General features: G+C 46.8%; 1 protein-coding gene across 1 annotated transcript in view; it reads left to right on the top strand.

The window, feature by feature from the left end:
* The window catches only part of apc2 (APC regulator of WNT signaling pathway 2), a 39,782-nt gene that overhangs the window by 4,806 nt on the left and 17,476 nt on the right, over positions 1 to 17,500 (top strand). The window contains 6 exon segments of the mRNA XM_020932020.2: positions 115 to 238; positions 240 to 398; positions 1,520 to 1,628; positions 1,719 to 1,832; positions 1,996 to 2,070; positions 16,072 to 16,161. Of these exon segments, the coding sequence (XP_020787679.2) occupies positions 115 to 238; positions 240 to 398; positions 1,520 to 1,628; positions 1,719 to 1,832; positions 1,996 to 2,070; positions 16,072 to 16,161 (671 nt within the window).

The raw sequence follows: 17,500 nt of genomic DNA, 5'->3' as shown, positions 1-17,500 counted from the left end.
TTATGGTCAGATTGTGTTTAAATAAAGAGTAAAGTTTCAGACAGAGCAGTGCGTTCAGTTAGCGTCACACCTGAAGTGACTGTTGTTGATCTGTGTTTGTGTTTGTGGTGTCAGAGCTGCACATGGACCTGACCAACTACTACGAGCTCAAGCACCAGCCTCACAACCTGCGCGCTCTGGGGGCGGGGCTAGAGCTGGGGGCGGGGTTCGGAGGGGCGGGGCTAGAGCTGGCCCTGCCCCGCCCCCTCCGCCTGCCCCGCCCTGTCGTCGCGGAAACCCCCCGACGACGACCTCATCCTGCCGCATCACTTCCTGGACGGAGCCCCGCCCAAAATCGCTCTGATGGGCGGAGCCGACGGCAGAGCGAGCGAGCGCCTGGACGAGCTCTACAAGGAGAGGTCAGAGGTCATGGGGGTCACGGGGGGGTCACGCTGAGGGTCAGGCTGAAGGAGGAGCTAAACACCAGAGTGAAGTGATTGGACGAGAGAGAACGTAGATTTGGGAGACGACGAAACAGAAAAAAGCAGATGTGGGGCTTAAAAGTCTTAAATTCTGTTGTCCAAGTCTTATTTTTTTCACAAAGTTCTTAAATTTCATTTGCCTATTTTTTGTTTACTCAACCGAGCTGCAGTGTGATGTTAAACAGAGGGAGGAAAAAAACAACGCGTGAAATAACGTAACATGAATGAACGTCTCATTTGGAATATGAGCAAACAAGACTTAGTTTGTCTTGTTACAATATTGTAAATAATTTTTTGGCCATTTTACAAACAACGCACACAACTATAAATGAATGCGAATGAGATTTTATAATGAAAGTATTTTTTGTTATTTAAAGCCGTGAGTAATGGTCATTATTAGAATTGGATAATGGGTGTGATGTTGGTCTTCATTTTCATTTAAGCGCTCTTAAAAAGGTCTTAAAAAGGTCTTAAAAAGGTCTTAAAAAGGTCTTTAAAAAGTGTTAAATTTGGGGCAGTCAAACCTGAGGCTGTTTCTTTTCCTTGTGGACACACAGTCCTGACAAATATCCTAAATCCAGTGCATCATTTATCCAACACGAGCAGAGCGACCAGACGTCCCTGTTCACCCGGGACAGTCCAAAGGTGCGTTCAGACGGCAGCGTCAAAAAACACGCTGGACGCCTCGAGTTCGACGCCTTTGAATTTGAGTTCAGTTCGAGTCTTGGGACAAACGGGAAAAAAATACTTGATGCTTTGTCCAGGTCGTCCGTTTCCCTGGAAACAAGAGCCATTTCCTGGTCTTTTCCCGAACGATGGACCAGACTGAGACAGATTTTAGTGTTTTTATGACATAAAACCATCAGAGGAGGAGATCAGCTCAGCAGCTGCGGCGTGTTTATATTTTTACTCCACTAATGACACTGGTTTAGACCCTGGCTGACGCGGCGCGTTAACCAGCCAGACAAACGTGTCAGAATCTGGCGTCAGCACCTTGGACGCACGAGTCGTTCTTGTGTCCTTAAGTGTCTCAGATGTTCTTCTTGTGTTGCGTTCAGGGACCTGCTCCTGGGGCAGATGGATCAGGAGGAGAGGGAGCGCTGCTGGTTTTTCTCTCAACTCGAGGCTCTGACCCAGAGACTGGCCCAACTGCCCCGGATCGACACCGTGAGTCACACAAACACGTTTATCTGTTTATCTGATTATTTATTTGTTTATTTATTTGTTTATTTATTTGTTTATTTGTTTTGTTTCCAGTTCTCGCTGCAGATGGATCAGATCCGGCACCAGTTGGAGTTCGAGGTGCAGCAGGTTCGTTCTGTGATGGAAGAACGATTCGGGACCCAAGACCAGATGGTCCAACGCACCCAGGTCAGAACCAATACTAGAACCAGACCAGGACTAGAACGAGCCCTGGGCTATAACCCGACTGGTTCTAATCTAGTCCAAAACCAGACACACAACTTCTTAGACCAGGTTTAGACCTGGACTGGTGATTCATGGTCACAGTTTTGACTCTGTGTTTGTTTTTCAGCTGCGAGTGTCTCGTCTGGAGCAGCTGGAGAGAGAACTGCAGGAGGCCCGAGGAGCTCAGGAGACACAACTACAGGTCAGAGACAAACCCTAAGTCTACGTTCAGACCCCAGGACTTAAAGGTTGTATAGAGGATTTTTTAAGGGAAGCGAAATACAGCGACAGTCCTTTTTCAAATGTTGTGCATGTGTGACTCCACCTTCCTCAGTAGAAACATCTCCTCCCGCCTCTTTATTCTAGAAATCACATTTGTTTACATCCAGTGCATGTTCAGAATCACTGTTGAAGTGACCTGCCTAGAGATAATTTAGCGACCGACGCGTCAGTTTTTAGACCCTTCGGACTTTCTTTTGCAGCGAACTGGTCGTGGATTCTCGTCCGCCATCGCAACAAACTTTGTGCGAATTGCGAGGAAGCTACAGTTTGAAAAAGCCTCAAAGAACCGCTGCATAAACCACGTGATCCCCGAGCACCGATGAGTCAGTTACACTAAAAATGTAGGGAGTTTGACTGACAACCCAACAGCCAATAGAAAAAGAGGGAGCCTCGTTGTCTATTGGCTGATGTTTATCTGGCCTCACTACGTCCACAACTGATAGATTTTCATTCTTTCTTTTTTTTCGGTCATCATAATTAAAAGGCCGCTGTGTCTCTGTAATGGTATTTTAAACTTTCAATGACAATTTGAAACAAAAAAAAAATCCTCCATACAACCTTTAAAGCTCAATTTGAATATTTTTTGTGAAATTAGATTTTTTTTGCGAGGTCATTCACATTTCCAGTTAAATGTGACTGTGTGTGAACTTTCAATGTCCCAAAAGTGTGCTCAGTGTTTACAGAAGTCGCCTAAACTCTGGGCTTGTCTCCCAAAATCTGGTCCAGTTGTTGATAAAATGTCACACAGCCGCTTTGTTTGTTTCGTTTCTGCTGCTTTAAAGAGCGACACGTGTCTCCTCCGCTTCAGTGTCAGACCTTCTTCTTTCCTCTCGTCTTCATCGGGCGGCGTTAGTTTTAAAACCGTCGCGTGCAGACAGACTCACTGCAGGAGCCTCTCCCAGCCCAGCTCCACCTGACTGAGCGTCACTGAGCCTCCCCACGACCAGAGCCAGAAGCCCGGGTACAGCGGCTCGGTGAAGGACGCGCTGAACGTGTGGAGGTGCTGCATGGACCCAGGAGACACACAGAAGAAGGACAGAGACCCGGCCTCGAAGTCCAAGAACAGGCCCACGGTCTGAGAGAAGGGCTCAGGGCTCACGGACTTAAACCTGCGCAGAAGAAACACGAGGATCAAACCAGGAAGATTTAAACCGGCTAAATTTAATCTGCAGTAACGAGTCTGAGTCCAGGTCTGAGTCCAGGTCTAAGTCTGAGTCTGAGTCCAGGTCTGAGTCTCTGGTCTAAGTCGGAGTCTGAGTCCAGGTCTAAGTCTGAGTCTGAGTCCTGGTCTGAGTCTCTGGTCTAAGTCTGAGTCTGAGTCTTGGTCTGAGTCTCTGGTCTAAGTCGGAGTCTGAGTCCAGGTCTAAGTCTGAGTCTGAGTCCTGGTCTGAGTCTCTGGTCTAAGTCTGAGTCTGAGTCTTGGTCTGAGTCTCTGGTCTAAGTCTGAGTCTGAGTCTTGGTCTGAGTCCAGGTCTAAGTCTGAATCTGAGTCCTGGTCTGAGTCTCTGGTCTAAGTCTGAGTCTGAGTCCAGGTCTGAGTCCAGGTCTAAGTCTGAGTCTGAGTCCAGGTCTGAGTCTCTGGTCTAAGTCTGATTCTGAGTCCAGGTCTGAGTCTCTGGTCTAAGTCTGAGTCTGAGTCCAGGTCTGAGTCCAGGTCTAAGTCTGAGTCTGAGTCCAGGTCTGAGTCCAGGTCTAAGTCTGAGTCTGAGTCCAGGTCTGAGTCCAGGTCTAAGTCTGAGTCTGAGTCTTGGTCTGAGTCTCTGGTCTAAGTCTGAGTCCAGGTCTGAGTCCAGGTCTAAGTCTGAGTCTGAATCTTGGTCTGAGTCTCTGGTCTAAGTCTGAGTCCAGGTCTGAGTCCAGGTCTAAGTCTGAGTCTGAGTCCTGGTCTGAGTCTCTGGTCTAAGTCTGAGTCCAGGTCTGAGTCCAGGTCTAAGTCTGAGTCTGAGTCCTGGTCTGAGTCTCTGGTCTAAGTCTGAGTCCAGGTCTAAGTCTGAGTCTGAGTCCAGGTCTGAGTCCAGGTCTAAGTCTGAGTCTGAGTCTGAGTCTGAGTCTGAGTCTGAGTCTGAGTCTGAGTCAGGTCTAAGTCTGAGTCTGAGTCTGGTCTTCTGAGTCTCTGGTCTAAGTCTGAGTCTGAGTCCTGGTCTGAGTCTCTGGTCTAAGTCTGAGTCTGAGTCTTGGTCTGAGTCTCTGGTCTAAGTCTGAGTCCAGGTCTAAGTCTGAGTCTGAGTCCAGGTCTGAGTCCAGGTCTAAGTCTGAGTCTGAGTCCTGGTCTGAGTCTCTGGTCTAAGTCTGAGTCCAGGTCTAAGTCTGAGTCTTGGTCCTGGTCTGAGTCTCTGGTCTAAGTCTGAGTCTGAGTCCTGGTCTGAGTCTCTGGTCTAAGTCTGAGTCTGAGTCTTGGTCTGAGTCTCTGGTCTAAGTCTGAGTCTGAGTCTGAGTCTGAGTCTGGTCTAAGTCTGAGTCTGAGTCCTGGTCTGAGTCTCTGTTCTAAGTCTGAGTCTGAGTCCAGGTCTGAGTCCAGGTCTAAGTCTGAGTCTGAGTCCAGGTCTGAGTCTCTGGTCTAAGTCTGAGTCTGAGTCTTGGTCTGAGTCTCTGGTCTAAGTCTGAGTCTGAGTCTTGGTCTGAGTCTCTGGTCTAAGTCTGAGTCTGAGTCCAGGTCTGAGTCCAGGTCTGAGTCCAGGTCTAAGTCTGAGTCTGAGTCTTGGTCTGAGTCTCTGGTCTAAGTCTGAGTCTGAGTCCAGGTCTGAGTCCAGGTCTAAGTCTGAGTCTGAGTCTTGGTCTGAGTCTGTGGGCGGGACTCACCTGCGCCCCCGGTGGCAGGGCGTGTAACTGCCGCTGCTGCACTCCAGACTCCAGGAGGCGGAGTTCTGCCCCAGGAGCCCCTCAGGCACCGCCCCCCCCCGAGACAGACTGTTATAGGCCACGCCCACGTCCACGCCCCCCGCCCACTGCACCTCCCAGTACACGGTGTCCAGGAGCCCCTCCCTGCAACGACAAAACACTCAGATGCCCTCCCAGAACGGAACATTAGAGCAATTTAAAGCCTCAGTGCGGGACATTAAAGCCTCAGTGCAGGACATTAGAGCGAGACATTAAAGCCTCAATGCAGGACATTAAAGCCTCAGTGCGGGACATTAGAGCCTCAGTGTGGGACATTAAAGCCTCAGTGCAGGACATTAGAGCGAGACATTAAAGCCTCAGTGCGGGACATTGTAGCAGGTTAAAGTCTCAGTGTGGGACATTAGAGCAGGTTAAAGCCTCAGTGCGAGACATTAAAGCCTCAGTGCAGGACATTAAAGCCTCAGTGCGGGACATTAAAGCCTCAGTGCGGGACATTAGAGTAGGACATTAAAGCCTCAGTGTGGGACATTAAAGCCTCAGTGCAGGACATTAGAGCGGGACATTAAAGCCTCAGTGCAGGACATTGAAGCCACAATGCGGGACATTAAAGCCTCAGTGCAGGACATTAGAGCGAGACATTAAAGCCTCAGTGCGGGACATTGTAGCAGGTTAAAGTCTCAGTGTGGGACATTAGAGCAGGTTAAAGCCTCAGTGCGAGACATTAAAGCCTCAGTGCGGGACATTAACGCCTCAGTGTGGGACATTAAAGCCTCAGTGTGGGACGTTAAAGCCTCAGTGCGGGACATTAAAGCCTCAGTGCGGAACATTAGAGCAGATTAAAGCCTCAGTGCAGGGCATTAAAGCCTCAGTGCGGATCATTAGAGCCTCAGTGCGGGATATTAAAGCCTCAGTGCGGGACATTAGAGCAGGACATTAAAGCCTCAGTGCGGGACATTAGATCAGGACTTTAAAGACTCAGTGCGGGACATTAAAGCCTCAGTGCGGGACATTAAAGCCTCATTGCGGGACATTAAAGCCTCATTGCGGGACATTAAAGCCTCAGTGCGGGACATTAGAGCCTCAGTGCGGGACATTAAAGCCTCAGTGCAGGACATTAAAGCCTCAGTGCGGGACATTAAAGCCTCATTGCGGGACATTACCGGCAGAGCAGCTGGGGGCAGTGCTCGAACCTCTCCGGATGCTCCGGGGGGGCGTGGTCGCTCGGCTGATGATGCGTCGTGCGGCCGCAGCTCCACTCGCGTCGCGCCGTTCGGTTTCCGTCCGACAGAACCAGCTCCGAGTTCGCTGTGTTCGGGTCAAAGGTCAAGTACTGAGCGACTGCAGAAGAGAGAGAGAGGGAGAGGTGACCGATCAGATCTGTGGAGAGGCGACCCTGCGACCGTGCTCAAATTATCGACACGTATTTTTTTCTTTGGCCAGTTAATGCAGTTTATTACTTTTTTTTTTTCCAGTAGGTGACAGTCAAATTTGACTCCTCCCCCCTTCCCTCACCTGTCTCCTCCCCCTCACCTGTCCTCTCTCCTCTCACCTGTCTCCTCTCTCCTCTCACCTGTCTCCTCCTCTCTCACCTGTCTCCTCCTCTCTCCTCTCCTCTCACCTGTCTCCTCCTCTCTCACCTGTCTCCTCCTCTCTCACCTGTCTCCTCCCTCTCACCTGTCTCCTCTCCTCTCACCTGTCTCCTCCTCTCCTCACCTGTCTCCTCTCTCTCTCCTGTCTCCTCCTCTCTCCTCTCTCCTCCCTCTCTCTCCTCTCCTCTCACCTGTCTCCTCTCTCTCTCACCTGTCTCCTCCTGTCTCCTCCTCTCACCTGTCTGTGTCCTCCTCTCTCACCTGTCTCCTCCTCCTCACCTGTGTCCTCCTCTCTACCTGTCTCACCTGTCTCCTCCTCCTCTCTCCTCTCCTGTCTCACCTGTCTCCTCCTCCCTGTCTCCTCCTCTCACCTGTCTCCTCCTCTCTGTCTCCTCTCTCACCTGTCTCCTCCTCTCTCCCTCTCACCTGTCTCCGTCTCCTCTCCTCCCTCTCCTCTCTCACCTGTCTCCTCCTCTCTCCTGTCTCCTCCTCTCTCCTCTCACCTGTCTCCTCCTCTCTCCTCTCACCTGTCCCCTCCCCCTGCCCTCACCTGTCTCCTCTCTGATCTCCTTCTGTCACGTACAGCGCCTCTAGTGGTGACACGTGAGAATACAACAGGCCTGTGTAAATTACAGACCGTAGCTTTAAATGACCGTTTCCGTGGAGACGAACTACTTCCACTTCCACAAACATTTCGCCTCGTCACGATTTGCACTAAAGTCTCGAGATTTAAAGTTAAAAGTTTAAAAAGTTTTTACTCACAGTTTTTCACTGACCAAACGTCGTCCTCGAGCGAAACTCTGCAGAAGAAAAATCTGTCACTATTTTAACAAACTCAAATTTCACTCGTTTAATAAAATGTTTCATGATCTGGAAGTGTAAAAAAAAAACAAAAAACAAAAACCAAATATCTAACTGCAGCTGGTCTGACAAAGATGTTCACGTCTGAGAGCTGAATCGTCCGGATCAACGCGTCAGAAGGACGACGTGACGAGCAAAAAAATTAAATTAAGTTTAATTCTGAATAATCATTTTTATTAGGAATTCAGTACATAGATTCACATGGACTTTTTCATTTTTATTCGGAATTAAAGCTTTCATGTCTGATCTGACCTGTTTCTTGTTCCGGTTTGATTTATGAAACATTCCAAACAAAACAACAAATAACAAATAACATCTTTCTGTGGAGAAAAGTGTTTGTCGGACCGTTGTTCCGGAGCGACGTTCCGGAGCGGGAGGAGGCTGAGTCCGGACGACAGAGAGAGCAGAGGGTCCAGGTCTGACTCGTTTTCATCGACGCCGGACGGTCTGGATCGTCCACCACCTCCACCTGAAAACCAAAACTGCTGTAAGAGAGCGGCAGACGCAGTGGCAGAGTGGTTAGCCCTCGTGCCTCATCACCGCGTTACTTTTCCTCAATTTAAATATTTCAAAATAGCAAATAATACTGTATTTCTCGGACTATAAGTTGCACTTTTTTTCCTGGTTTGAGTGTTTCCTGTGACTTATGTATTAAAATATATAATTTCACTTATTCATTATTTTCACACCGAAGCCGACAGGGGGCGCTCTAGTCTTGTGTGTCAGTTTCTGCTGCTCCTGTCACTTCTGCACCACTGAACAATTTAACATTTAAACAAACTTATAAAGACGACTGAGCAAGACTGAACACAGATGCCCCCAAAAACAAAATCAGACAGAGAGAAACTTGTGTGGGACTGGAGAAAAGTGGAGGATTCTTGAACTGCAATGAAGAAAACAAAAAAAAAAATCTGCTCACCGCGGGTTAAAGGTTGTATAGAGGCTTTTTTAAGGAAAGAGAAATACAGCGACAGTCCTTTTTTACTCTAGAAATCACGCTTGTTTACATTAAGTTCGTGTTCAGAATTACTGTTGAAGTTTCCTGTCTAGAAATAATTTAGCGACCGACGCGTCAGTTTTTAGACCCTTCGTCTGCTTCAGTCGCGCCGTCGCTGGAAGGAATCTCCAAGAATCCCCTCGGTTTGTCTTCGCTCCTTTTCTCCTTCTTCTCTTCTTCTTTCAGCGACCTCAAAAACGGACTTTCTTTTGCGGCGAACTGCTCGTGGATTCTCGTCCGCCGTCGCGACAAACTTTGTGCGAATTGTGAGGAAGCGACAGTTTGAAAAAGCCTCTAAGAAGCGTCGCATAAACCACGTAATCCCCGCGCGCCAAAGAGTCAGTTACACTAAAAAAGTAGGGAGTTTGATTGACAACCTAACAGCCCATAGGAAATGAGGCAGCCTCGTTTTCTATTGGCTGATGTTTATCTCGTCTCACTGCGTCCACAGTTGATAGATTTTCATAGTTTTTTTTTTTTTGGTCATCATAATTACAAAGCTGCTTCGTCTCTGTAATGGTATTTTAAACTTTCATTGACAATTTGAAACAAAAAAAAAAAATCCTCCATACAACCTTTAAAAGCTGAACAATGTGCCACTGGTGCAGTTACGTCTCTATGCCCTGGGTTGTTGCCAAGGTGATGTGGGAGGAGCTTCTTTGTGTTACTGCTTCATGCAACACAACCATCTCTATCAGAGCACGAACAACCATGTCCCAAAAACTGACCACAGACTCCAAGCCGAGGTCTTGGTCTCTGATTTTGTAAAATAAATTTCCCCCAAAAGTGTGACTTATACTGTAGTTCAGTGTGATTTATATATGTTTTTTCTTCTTCATTACACATTTTTTGGCTGGTGTGACTTATACTCTAGAGCAAATTTTCTCTTTATTTTTTTTTATCACAAAAACACTTGCATCAAATGAAACAGGCTCCGACATAACAGCCTAAACTGTTTTTAAGTTTACATTTCGAATGTTTTATCACTCTGAAAATTCAGAATCTGACCTGAGCCCAAAATCCCTTCTAAGTTCTAAATAAGTTTGGATAAATATTTAGAATTTATATTTGGGCTCAGGTCAGACTCGGATATTTGTCCGAGTTTGACCTGAGCCCAAAGTCTGAGCCTGGACTTTGGTCGGACTTTGGTCGGACTTCGGTCAGACTTTGGTCGGACTTCGGTCAGATTTCGGTCAGATTTCAGTCGGACTTCGGTCAGATTTCGGTCGGACTTCGGTCAGATTTCGGTCAGATTTCGGTCAGATTTCAGTCGGACTTCGGTCAGATTTCAGTCGGACTTCGGTCAGATTTCAGTCAGATTTCGGTCAGATTTCAGTCGGACTTTGGTCAGATTTCAGTCGGACTTCGGTCAGATTTCAGTCGGACTTCGGTCAGATTTCAGTCGGACTTCGGTCAGATTTCAGTCGGACTTCGGTCAGATTTCAGTCGGCCTTTGTTCAGGTTTCTATGCTCTAATGTACAACTTTCCCATTGTGACGTCACTGCAAAATACTGATTCACAGATTTCAGCTTCCTGTTACAGGCAACAGTTTGAGGACTTTCCACTGTTCAAACTGTTTGATATTTAGTTTTAAATTATCAGTCGCTATGACAACAGGCCTATTTTTTCAACATTCTGAAACCTGTGAGTATAAATTACCTGCTCCCGTCCTTTCAGGGTCGGCCATGTTTCCATTTTGTTCAAATTCGATGACCTCCCACCCGTCCACGCAGACCTCATCGCTTTTCTCCTCTTCCTCTGCGTCTCTGCTTCCATCTTGGGCTTTTATTTTGAAGGCTTTGTCGTCTTCAATCTCAGCTCCATCGACACTGTGGGCTTTTAATTTGAAGGAGTCCTCTTGCTCAAAGTCCGAACTCTTTTCCATTTGTCCGATAGCTTTTATTTTGAAGGAATCTTCTGCCTCTGCACTTTGACTGTGTTCATTTTGTTCTTTTATTGTGAAGGAGTCCTCTTTGTCGGCCTCTTGTCCCTGTTCTGTTGGTTCATTGGCTTTTATTTTGAAGGAGTCTTCTTTCTCAATATCTGCCTCTTCTGTTTGCTCGTTGGCTTTTATTGTGAAGGAGTCCTCTTTGTCAGCCTCTTGTCCCTGTTCTGTTTCTTTGTTGGCTTTTATTTTGAAGGAGTCCTCTTCCTGTTTATCTCCTCCCTGGTCTGTTTGCTCGTTGGCTTTTATTTTGAAGGAGTCCTCTTTCTGCGTCTCATTCTGTTCCTGGGCTTTTATTCTGGAGGCGTCGTCTCCGAACAGCCCCTTCCTGAGGATCCCCGTGATGTCGTCGGTGAAACTGGTGATTTCGTTTTTGAACAGATCCAGATCGTCTTTCAGCGCGTTCAGGGTCGTTTTGTCTTTGGGCTCGGAGGTTTTCTCGTCTTTATCTTTGAAAATACTGAGCAGATCTTGTTTGAAGAGTCCGAAGTCTTCCTTGATGAGGCGGATGGCGCTGGGGGCTCCTTTGTCCCTGGGTTTGGACTGACAGGCTGCAGCACCGTCTGATTCTTTCTCTGGGTTTGGTGGCGTCTCTTTTTCGTCTGAACTCATTTTCGGCTTCTAAAATTTTTTTTTATCTGGGTGAAATGTTCCGCATCTGAAATCAAAACGAGAAATGGGTCAGACGTGATTTAGTTGAAATTGAAATGAAAAAGGAAACAAATACAAACAAAGACAGTTTCAGTATTTTTGTCCTCGACTGGATTTTGTTCTTAATTTTGCGTTTTAAACTTTAAAACTCCTCGTTTTACCTCCGAATGAAGAGTTATACCTCCTTTTTCTTTTCTTTTTTTACTGCAATTACACAATAGAGAGAGAGGAGAGAGAGAAGGAAGAGAGACAGACGATGAAGAAAGAGAGGGAGAGGAAAGAAAGGGAGAGAGAGAGATAGAGAGGGAAGAGAGAAAGAGGAAAAAGAGAGAGGAAAGAGAGAATAAGAAAAGGGAGAGAGAGAGAGGGAGAGAGTGGAAGATAGAGGGAGAGAGGAAGAGGGAGAAAGAGAGAGAGAAGAAGAAGAAAGAGGGAGGGAGAGGAAGAGAGAGAAGAAGAAAGAGAGAGAGAGTGATGAAGAGAGTGAGAAGAAGAGAGAGAGTGAGGAAAAAGGGAGAGGAAGAGAGATGAAAGAAAGGGAGAGAGAGATAGAGAGGAAAGAGGGAATAAGAAAGAGGGAGAGAGAGAGGGGAAGAGAGAGAGAAGAAAGAGAGAGATGAAGAGAGTGAGAAGAAGAGAGAGAGAGAAAGGAAAGAGGGGGGAGAGGAAGAGAGAGGGGGAAGAAAGGGAGAGAGAATAAGAAAGAGAGAGAGGCAGAGAGGGAGGAGGAGTGAGAGGAAGAGGAAGAAAAGGGAAGAAAGAGAGAGAGAGGAGAGGGAAGAGAAGGATGGAGAGGAATATATATAGAGCGAGAGGGAGAGAGAAATGAAGAGAGAGAGGAAGAGGGGAAGAGAGAGAAGGAGAGAAGGAGAGAAAGGGAGAGAGAAAGGGATGAGAGGAAGAGAGAGAAAGCAGTCCAGTTACAGATAAAAATTTTTGTCTTTGTCCAGTAAATACAAGATCGATTAATCGTTCGTTTGTGTCTTAGTTGAACCAAAATGTGTCAAATTTCACAAATATAATCCAGATTTCTTTGGTTCAGCAGCAGAAATGAAACGTGAGTGAGCGGAAGAGTTGGAGTTTTTTGTTATTTCTATATAAAAATTCAGTAGTAGAATCTGTTTTTATGCAAGAACATTTCCGTCGTTCGTTGTTTCTCTGTCGGGTTTTTTTTTCTGCATAAATATTCAGGTTTTTTTTTTTGCGTGAGCCCCCCCCCTCCCCCTCGAGCTTTAGCCACACCCCCTTTTTAGTCGACCAATCCATCGGCAGCGCAGCATCAGTCGACCCCCCGTAGAACTCAAAGTTTTACCTGGAAACGTCTCCCGGACTGTTTCAGACGTTAAATGTGTTTGGATTCCCGTTTCCGTGGCGTCTCGAGTCCCGTTTCCGTGGCGTCTGATTTATTTTCCGTGGCGTCTGATTTATTTTCTGTGGCGTCTCGAGTCCCGTTTCCGTGGCGTCTCGAGTCTAAACGCGGCAGTGATTTGAGATTTGGGCTCAGACTTGTTTTCGTTGTTTCTGGGTCGGAGCGAGCGCGCCCAGTCTGGTCCGACCTGTTCCACCTCATGCTTCTCTCGCTCTGAAACGGCCCGATTACTCCGGTCTTTACTCAGCTTCACTGACTCTCGCTGAAACACACGACTCATTTTAGACTAACTTCTGGTTTTTAAAGCATTTCAAACTTCAGAGCCGCTCAAAGTCTCTTCTCAAACTTTGGACTGTGCTTCCTCCTCATCAGAACCTCTCCCATAAGTCTAGTTTAAAGTCTCCTGAAAAACACACTTGTTTGATATGGCTTTTATTATATTTTATTCATTTTATTTTAGTTAATTTTGATATGGCTTTTATTTTATTTTATTTTATTTTATGTTTGATATGGCTTTTATTTATTTATTTTAGTTTAGTTTAGTTTGATATGGCTTTTATTTTATTTATTTTATTTTATGTTTGATATGGCTTTTATTTTATTAATTTAATTTAATTTTAGTTTGATATGGCTTTTATTTTATTTTTTATATGCCTTTTATTTTATTTTATTTTTTACATGCCTTTTATTTTATTACATTTTTAATATGCCTTTTATTTTATTTTATTGTATGTTTGATATGCCTTTTATTTTATTTTATTTCATTTTATTTTTGACAGAGTTAATGGACAAACATGACACATGAACATAAACACACCAGACTGTAGGGGTCACAGGGGCCAAACAATATATATAAAAAATATTGCACAGTTTCCATTATTGCACAGTTTCCATTATTGCACAGTTCTCAGTCCAGCGTCACAGTTTAAATAACGGAAACGGGAGTCGTTCTCTTTGGCTTTGGAGACAAATAATGAAGAAAATTATTGTTTTTTCATTTTCATATTTTTGGTTTTATTTTGAAAAACGAATGACCGAACGACACATGGATTATAAATAAACTGACTTGGATAATTTTCAATATTCACTGGTATATATGAAGTAGTTATGGTTCTGGAGTGCGGAGGAGGACACTCGTGTCTTTCCACTCTGATTGTGAACTGTGTCGTGCTGAATAAGTGACATTTCATTAATTAAAGGTTTATTATCATTGTAACTGTGTAATTTGTGCACGAATAACCTGATAACGGACAGTTTTTATCAGACTTTTACCAGAACTGAAACCAGAACTGAAACCAGGACTAAATTAGGTCTAAACCAGGACTAAACCAGGACTAAACCTGGACTAAAACAGGTCTAAACCAGGACTGGACCAGACCTCTCACACGGCGCCTCCTTTTATTATTTTATTATTGAACATGAGTTTATGATTTACACTTTACAATCAGATCAGAGTTCAACTGCAGCAAAAACTTCACAGTCTATGTAAAAATAATAATGCTTTGGATTAAACACACACACACACAGATAAACACACACACACACACACACACACACACACACACACACACATACAGATACACATACACAAAGTCTTTTACAGTATTTTTCACTAGAATCTGGTGAAGCGTCTCCCAACTCTGAGCTTCCAGACGATGAGGACTCCACAGATCCAAACAATTTTTTGTTAATTAAAAAAAAATAAAAATAGACAAAATTGTACTTCTGGGATGTTGTGAATGAGTGAATATCAACTCAAAAAGGTCTGTAGGTCCTTTACTGAGCTTCACTGGAAAATATTTTAATCTCTTTGGTTTTAGCGTCACCAGATTCACCAACACCGAAATAAGGAAACATTTTCTCTGTGAATCTGTGTTTGTGAGAGCAGATCAGAGACATGTCACCAGCGTCAAAGAAAAACACTTTCCCTTCATCACAGTCCAGTCGAACTCGGATCCTCTGAGGTCTCCTCTTCAGGGACAGAGATTTACCAACAACATCAGAATATTCTCCATTTTTAAGCATTAAACACCAGAATCCATTTTTTGGAGTGATAGATCTCTCTCTCTTCCTGTCGACAGATTCTTTGGCCAAACCAATGGTCCATCTCAGATGATCTCCCACCTCCACGTCCCACTGGTGAGAGCCAGAGCTGAAGCCCTCACTGCCCAGAACATTGGCATATTTAAAGAATCTCTCTGGATTTTCAGGGACCTGTTGTTCAGTGTCTTGACATCTCACCCCCCTCAGATCCTCAGACAGATGGATCCGTCTGCCTGCAGTGTTTGGGTCCAGAGTGACTGGACTGTAGCTCACCAGGGCTCTCATCTTGTTCCAGGCGTTGAAGGCCACGTTGGCCAGGACTTTGGCCTGGTTTATCAGGAGTCCTGGTCCCAGCTGTGGGCTGTGCTGTGAGAGCAGAGTCTGTGTGTCTTTGTGAGTGTGTCTGTACTGTGTGAGAAAGTCCACGCTCTGTCTCTGCAGTAGATCTTCCACAGTCTGGAGGTTCTGCTCCATAGTACACAGCTCCTCCCTGATCTGCTGTAGCTGTGCTTCTATGGCCTGGGCCTGTCTGCTCTGCTCCTGTCTCAGAGCTCTGAGCACAGACTCCTCCTCCTGTTGGAGGAACCGGTGTAACCGCTCAAACTCCGCCCTGATGTGGCGTTCACAGAGCTCCACCTGCGCGTGTGCCAGCTCCTGTATTTGCTCACACTGAGTGTGTGCGTGTGAGGCCTGCTCTCTCCTCTGGGACAGAGACTGCTGCTGTGAGCGCAGCTGCTCCTTCACTTCACTCACAGCTGAGTCCACAGACACCACCTTATGCCCCGAGTGAAGAGAGAACTCACACACAGGGCACAGAGGGCGCCTCTCGTCCAGGCAGAACAGAGGAGTCTGCTCTGGGTGTGAGGAGCACACCACAGGCCTCTCTCCTCCTGGAGCCTGCTCCTTCTGTGTAAAGGACAGAGTCAGTTCCTTCAGAGCAAAGTTCACATCTAGATGTTCTTTTGAGGACTTCCTGCGACACACGGGGCAGGTCCTGGTGCTGTTCTGGTCCCAGTAGTTGTGTAGACAGACGGAGCAGAAGCTGTGGTGACAGCCCAGAGACACTGGCTCTTTAAAGGTCTCCAGACAAACAGGACAGGTCAGAAAGTCCTCCACTGCAGAGATCTTCTCCATTTGAACCAAAGAGTCCAGACTCACACGGCTGTGTCCTCTGTGTCCGACGCCCTGACAAACACTGACTCAACACTTCCTCATTACTCTGAATGAATCACTCACACCTGAGAGGAACAGCAGCAGCAGCAGGGGGCGCTGTTGCTCCATTTTACATTCCACCACATCATAGTTTATTCACCACAGGAGCGTCCATTAAATTACTCTTACTTGAGTAGCAAATACTTTTTACTCTAGTCATTTCTTGGACCACTACTTTGTTCTTGTACTTGTGTCATATTATTTTAAAGTGTTACTTTTATTTAAGTACAGTTTTTCCTCTGCTGAGGTTCACTGAGCCCAGTACATTATTTTACTACAGACGGGGGCAGCTAAATGAATATTGTTAAAATACAGATTTCTGGTGACACAAATCTTACGTCTTGTTGTTAATAAAACTTATCAGGCTGAACATGTGTGTGTGTGTGTGTGTGTTTGTGTGTTTGTGTGTGTGCAGTTGTCTGGAGCAGAGAGGCCCCCTGCTGGTGAACCAGAGAACAACAGCTCCACAGCAGCTGCAGCTGAAGCTCCAGACGGAGGAAGCAAGGTACAAACACACTCATGTTTCACTGATGGACAGAAAGAAAACACACAGAATAGAAATGAGGGAATAAAGACTGTTTAAGCATCAAAAAAAACTCATCAACACTAAAACTCCAGAACTCAGCGGAAATGTCTCTGGAGTCTCTGGAGGCTCTGGAGGCTCTGGAGTCTCTGGAGTCTCTGGAGTCTCTGGAGGCTCTGGAGGCTCTGGAGTCTCTGGAGTCTCTGGAGGCTCTAGAGTTTCTGGAGTCTCTCTGGAGTCTCTGGAGTCTCTGGAGGCTCTGGAGGCTCTGGAGGCTCTGGATTCTCTGGAGTCTCTAGAGTCTCTGGAGGCTCTGGAGTCTCTGGATGTCTCTGGAGTCTCTGGAGTCTCTGGAGGCTCTGGAGGCTCTGGAGGCTCTGGAGGCTCTGGAGTTTCTGGAGTCTCTGGAGGCTCTGGAGTCTCTGGAGTCTCTGGAGGCTCTGGAGTCTCTGGAGGCTCTGGAGGCTCTGGAGTCTCTGGAGTCTCTGGAGTCTCTGGAGTCTCTGGAGTCTCTGGAGTCTCTGGAGTCTCTGGAGGCTCTGGAGGCTCTGGAGGCTCTGGAGTCTCTGGAGGCTTCTCTGGAGTCTCTCTGGAGTCTCTGGAGTCTCTGGAGTCTCTGGAGTCTCTGGAGGCTCTGGAGGCTCTGGAGGCTCTGGAGTCTCTGGAGTCTCTGGAGTCTCTGGAGTCTCTGGAGGCTCTGGAGTCTGGAGTCTCTGGATCTCTGGAGTCTCTGGAGTCTCTGGAGGCTCTGGAGGCTCTGGAGTCTCTGGATGTCTCTGGAGTCTCTGGAGGCTCTGGAGTCTCTGGAGGCTCTGGAGGCTCTGGAGGCTCTGGAGTCTCTGGAGTCTCTGGATGTCTCTGGAGTCTCTGGAGGCTCTGGAGTCTCTGGATGTCTCTGGAGTCTCTGGAGGCTCTGGAGTCTCTGGAGTCTCTGGAGTCTCTGGAGTCTCTGGATGTCTCTGGAGTCTCTGGAGGCTCTGGAGTCTCTGGAGTCTCTGGAGTCTCTGGAGTCTCTGGAGTCTCTGGAGTCTCTGGAGGCTCTGGAGTCTCTGGAGTCTCTGGAGTCTCTGGAGTCTCTGGAGGCTCTGGAGGCTCTGGAGGCTCTGGATGGCTCTGGCGTCTCTGGAGTCTCTGGAGTGTCTGGAGTCTCTGGAGTCTCTGGAGGCTCTGGAGTCTCTGGAGTCTCTGGAGTCTCTGGATGTCTCTGGAGTCTCTGGAGGCTCTGGAGTCTCTGGAGGCTCTGGAGGCTCTGGATGTCTCTGGAGGCTCTGGAGGCTCTGGAGGCTCTGGAGTCTCTGGAGTCTCTGGAGTCTCTGGAGGC

The sequence above is a fragment of the Boleophthalmus pectinirostris genome, unplaced genomic scaffold, assembly GCF_026225935.1.
Source record: "Boleophthalmus pectinirostris isolate CB_2022bp ecotype Guang Dong unplaced genomic scaffold, ASM2622593v1 HiC_scaffold_7, whole genome shotgun sequence".
NCBI classification, from domain to species: Eukaryota; Metazoa; Chordata; class Actinopteri; order Gobiiformes; family Gobiidae; genus Boleophthalmus; species Boleophthalmus pectinirostris.
This window is presented reverse-complemented; position numbering and strand designations above follow the sequence as displayed.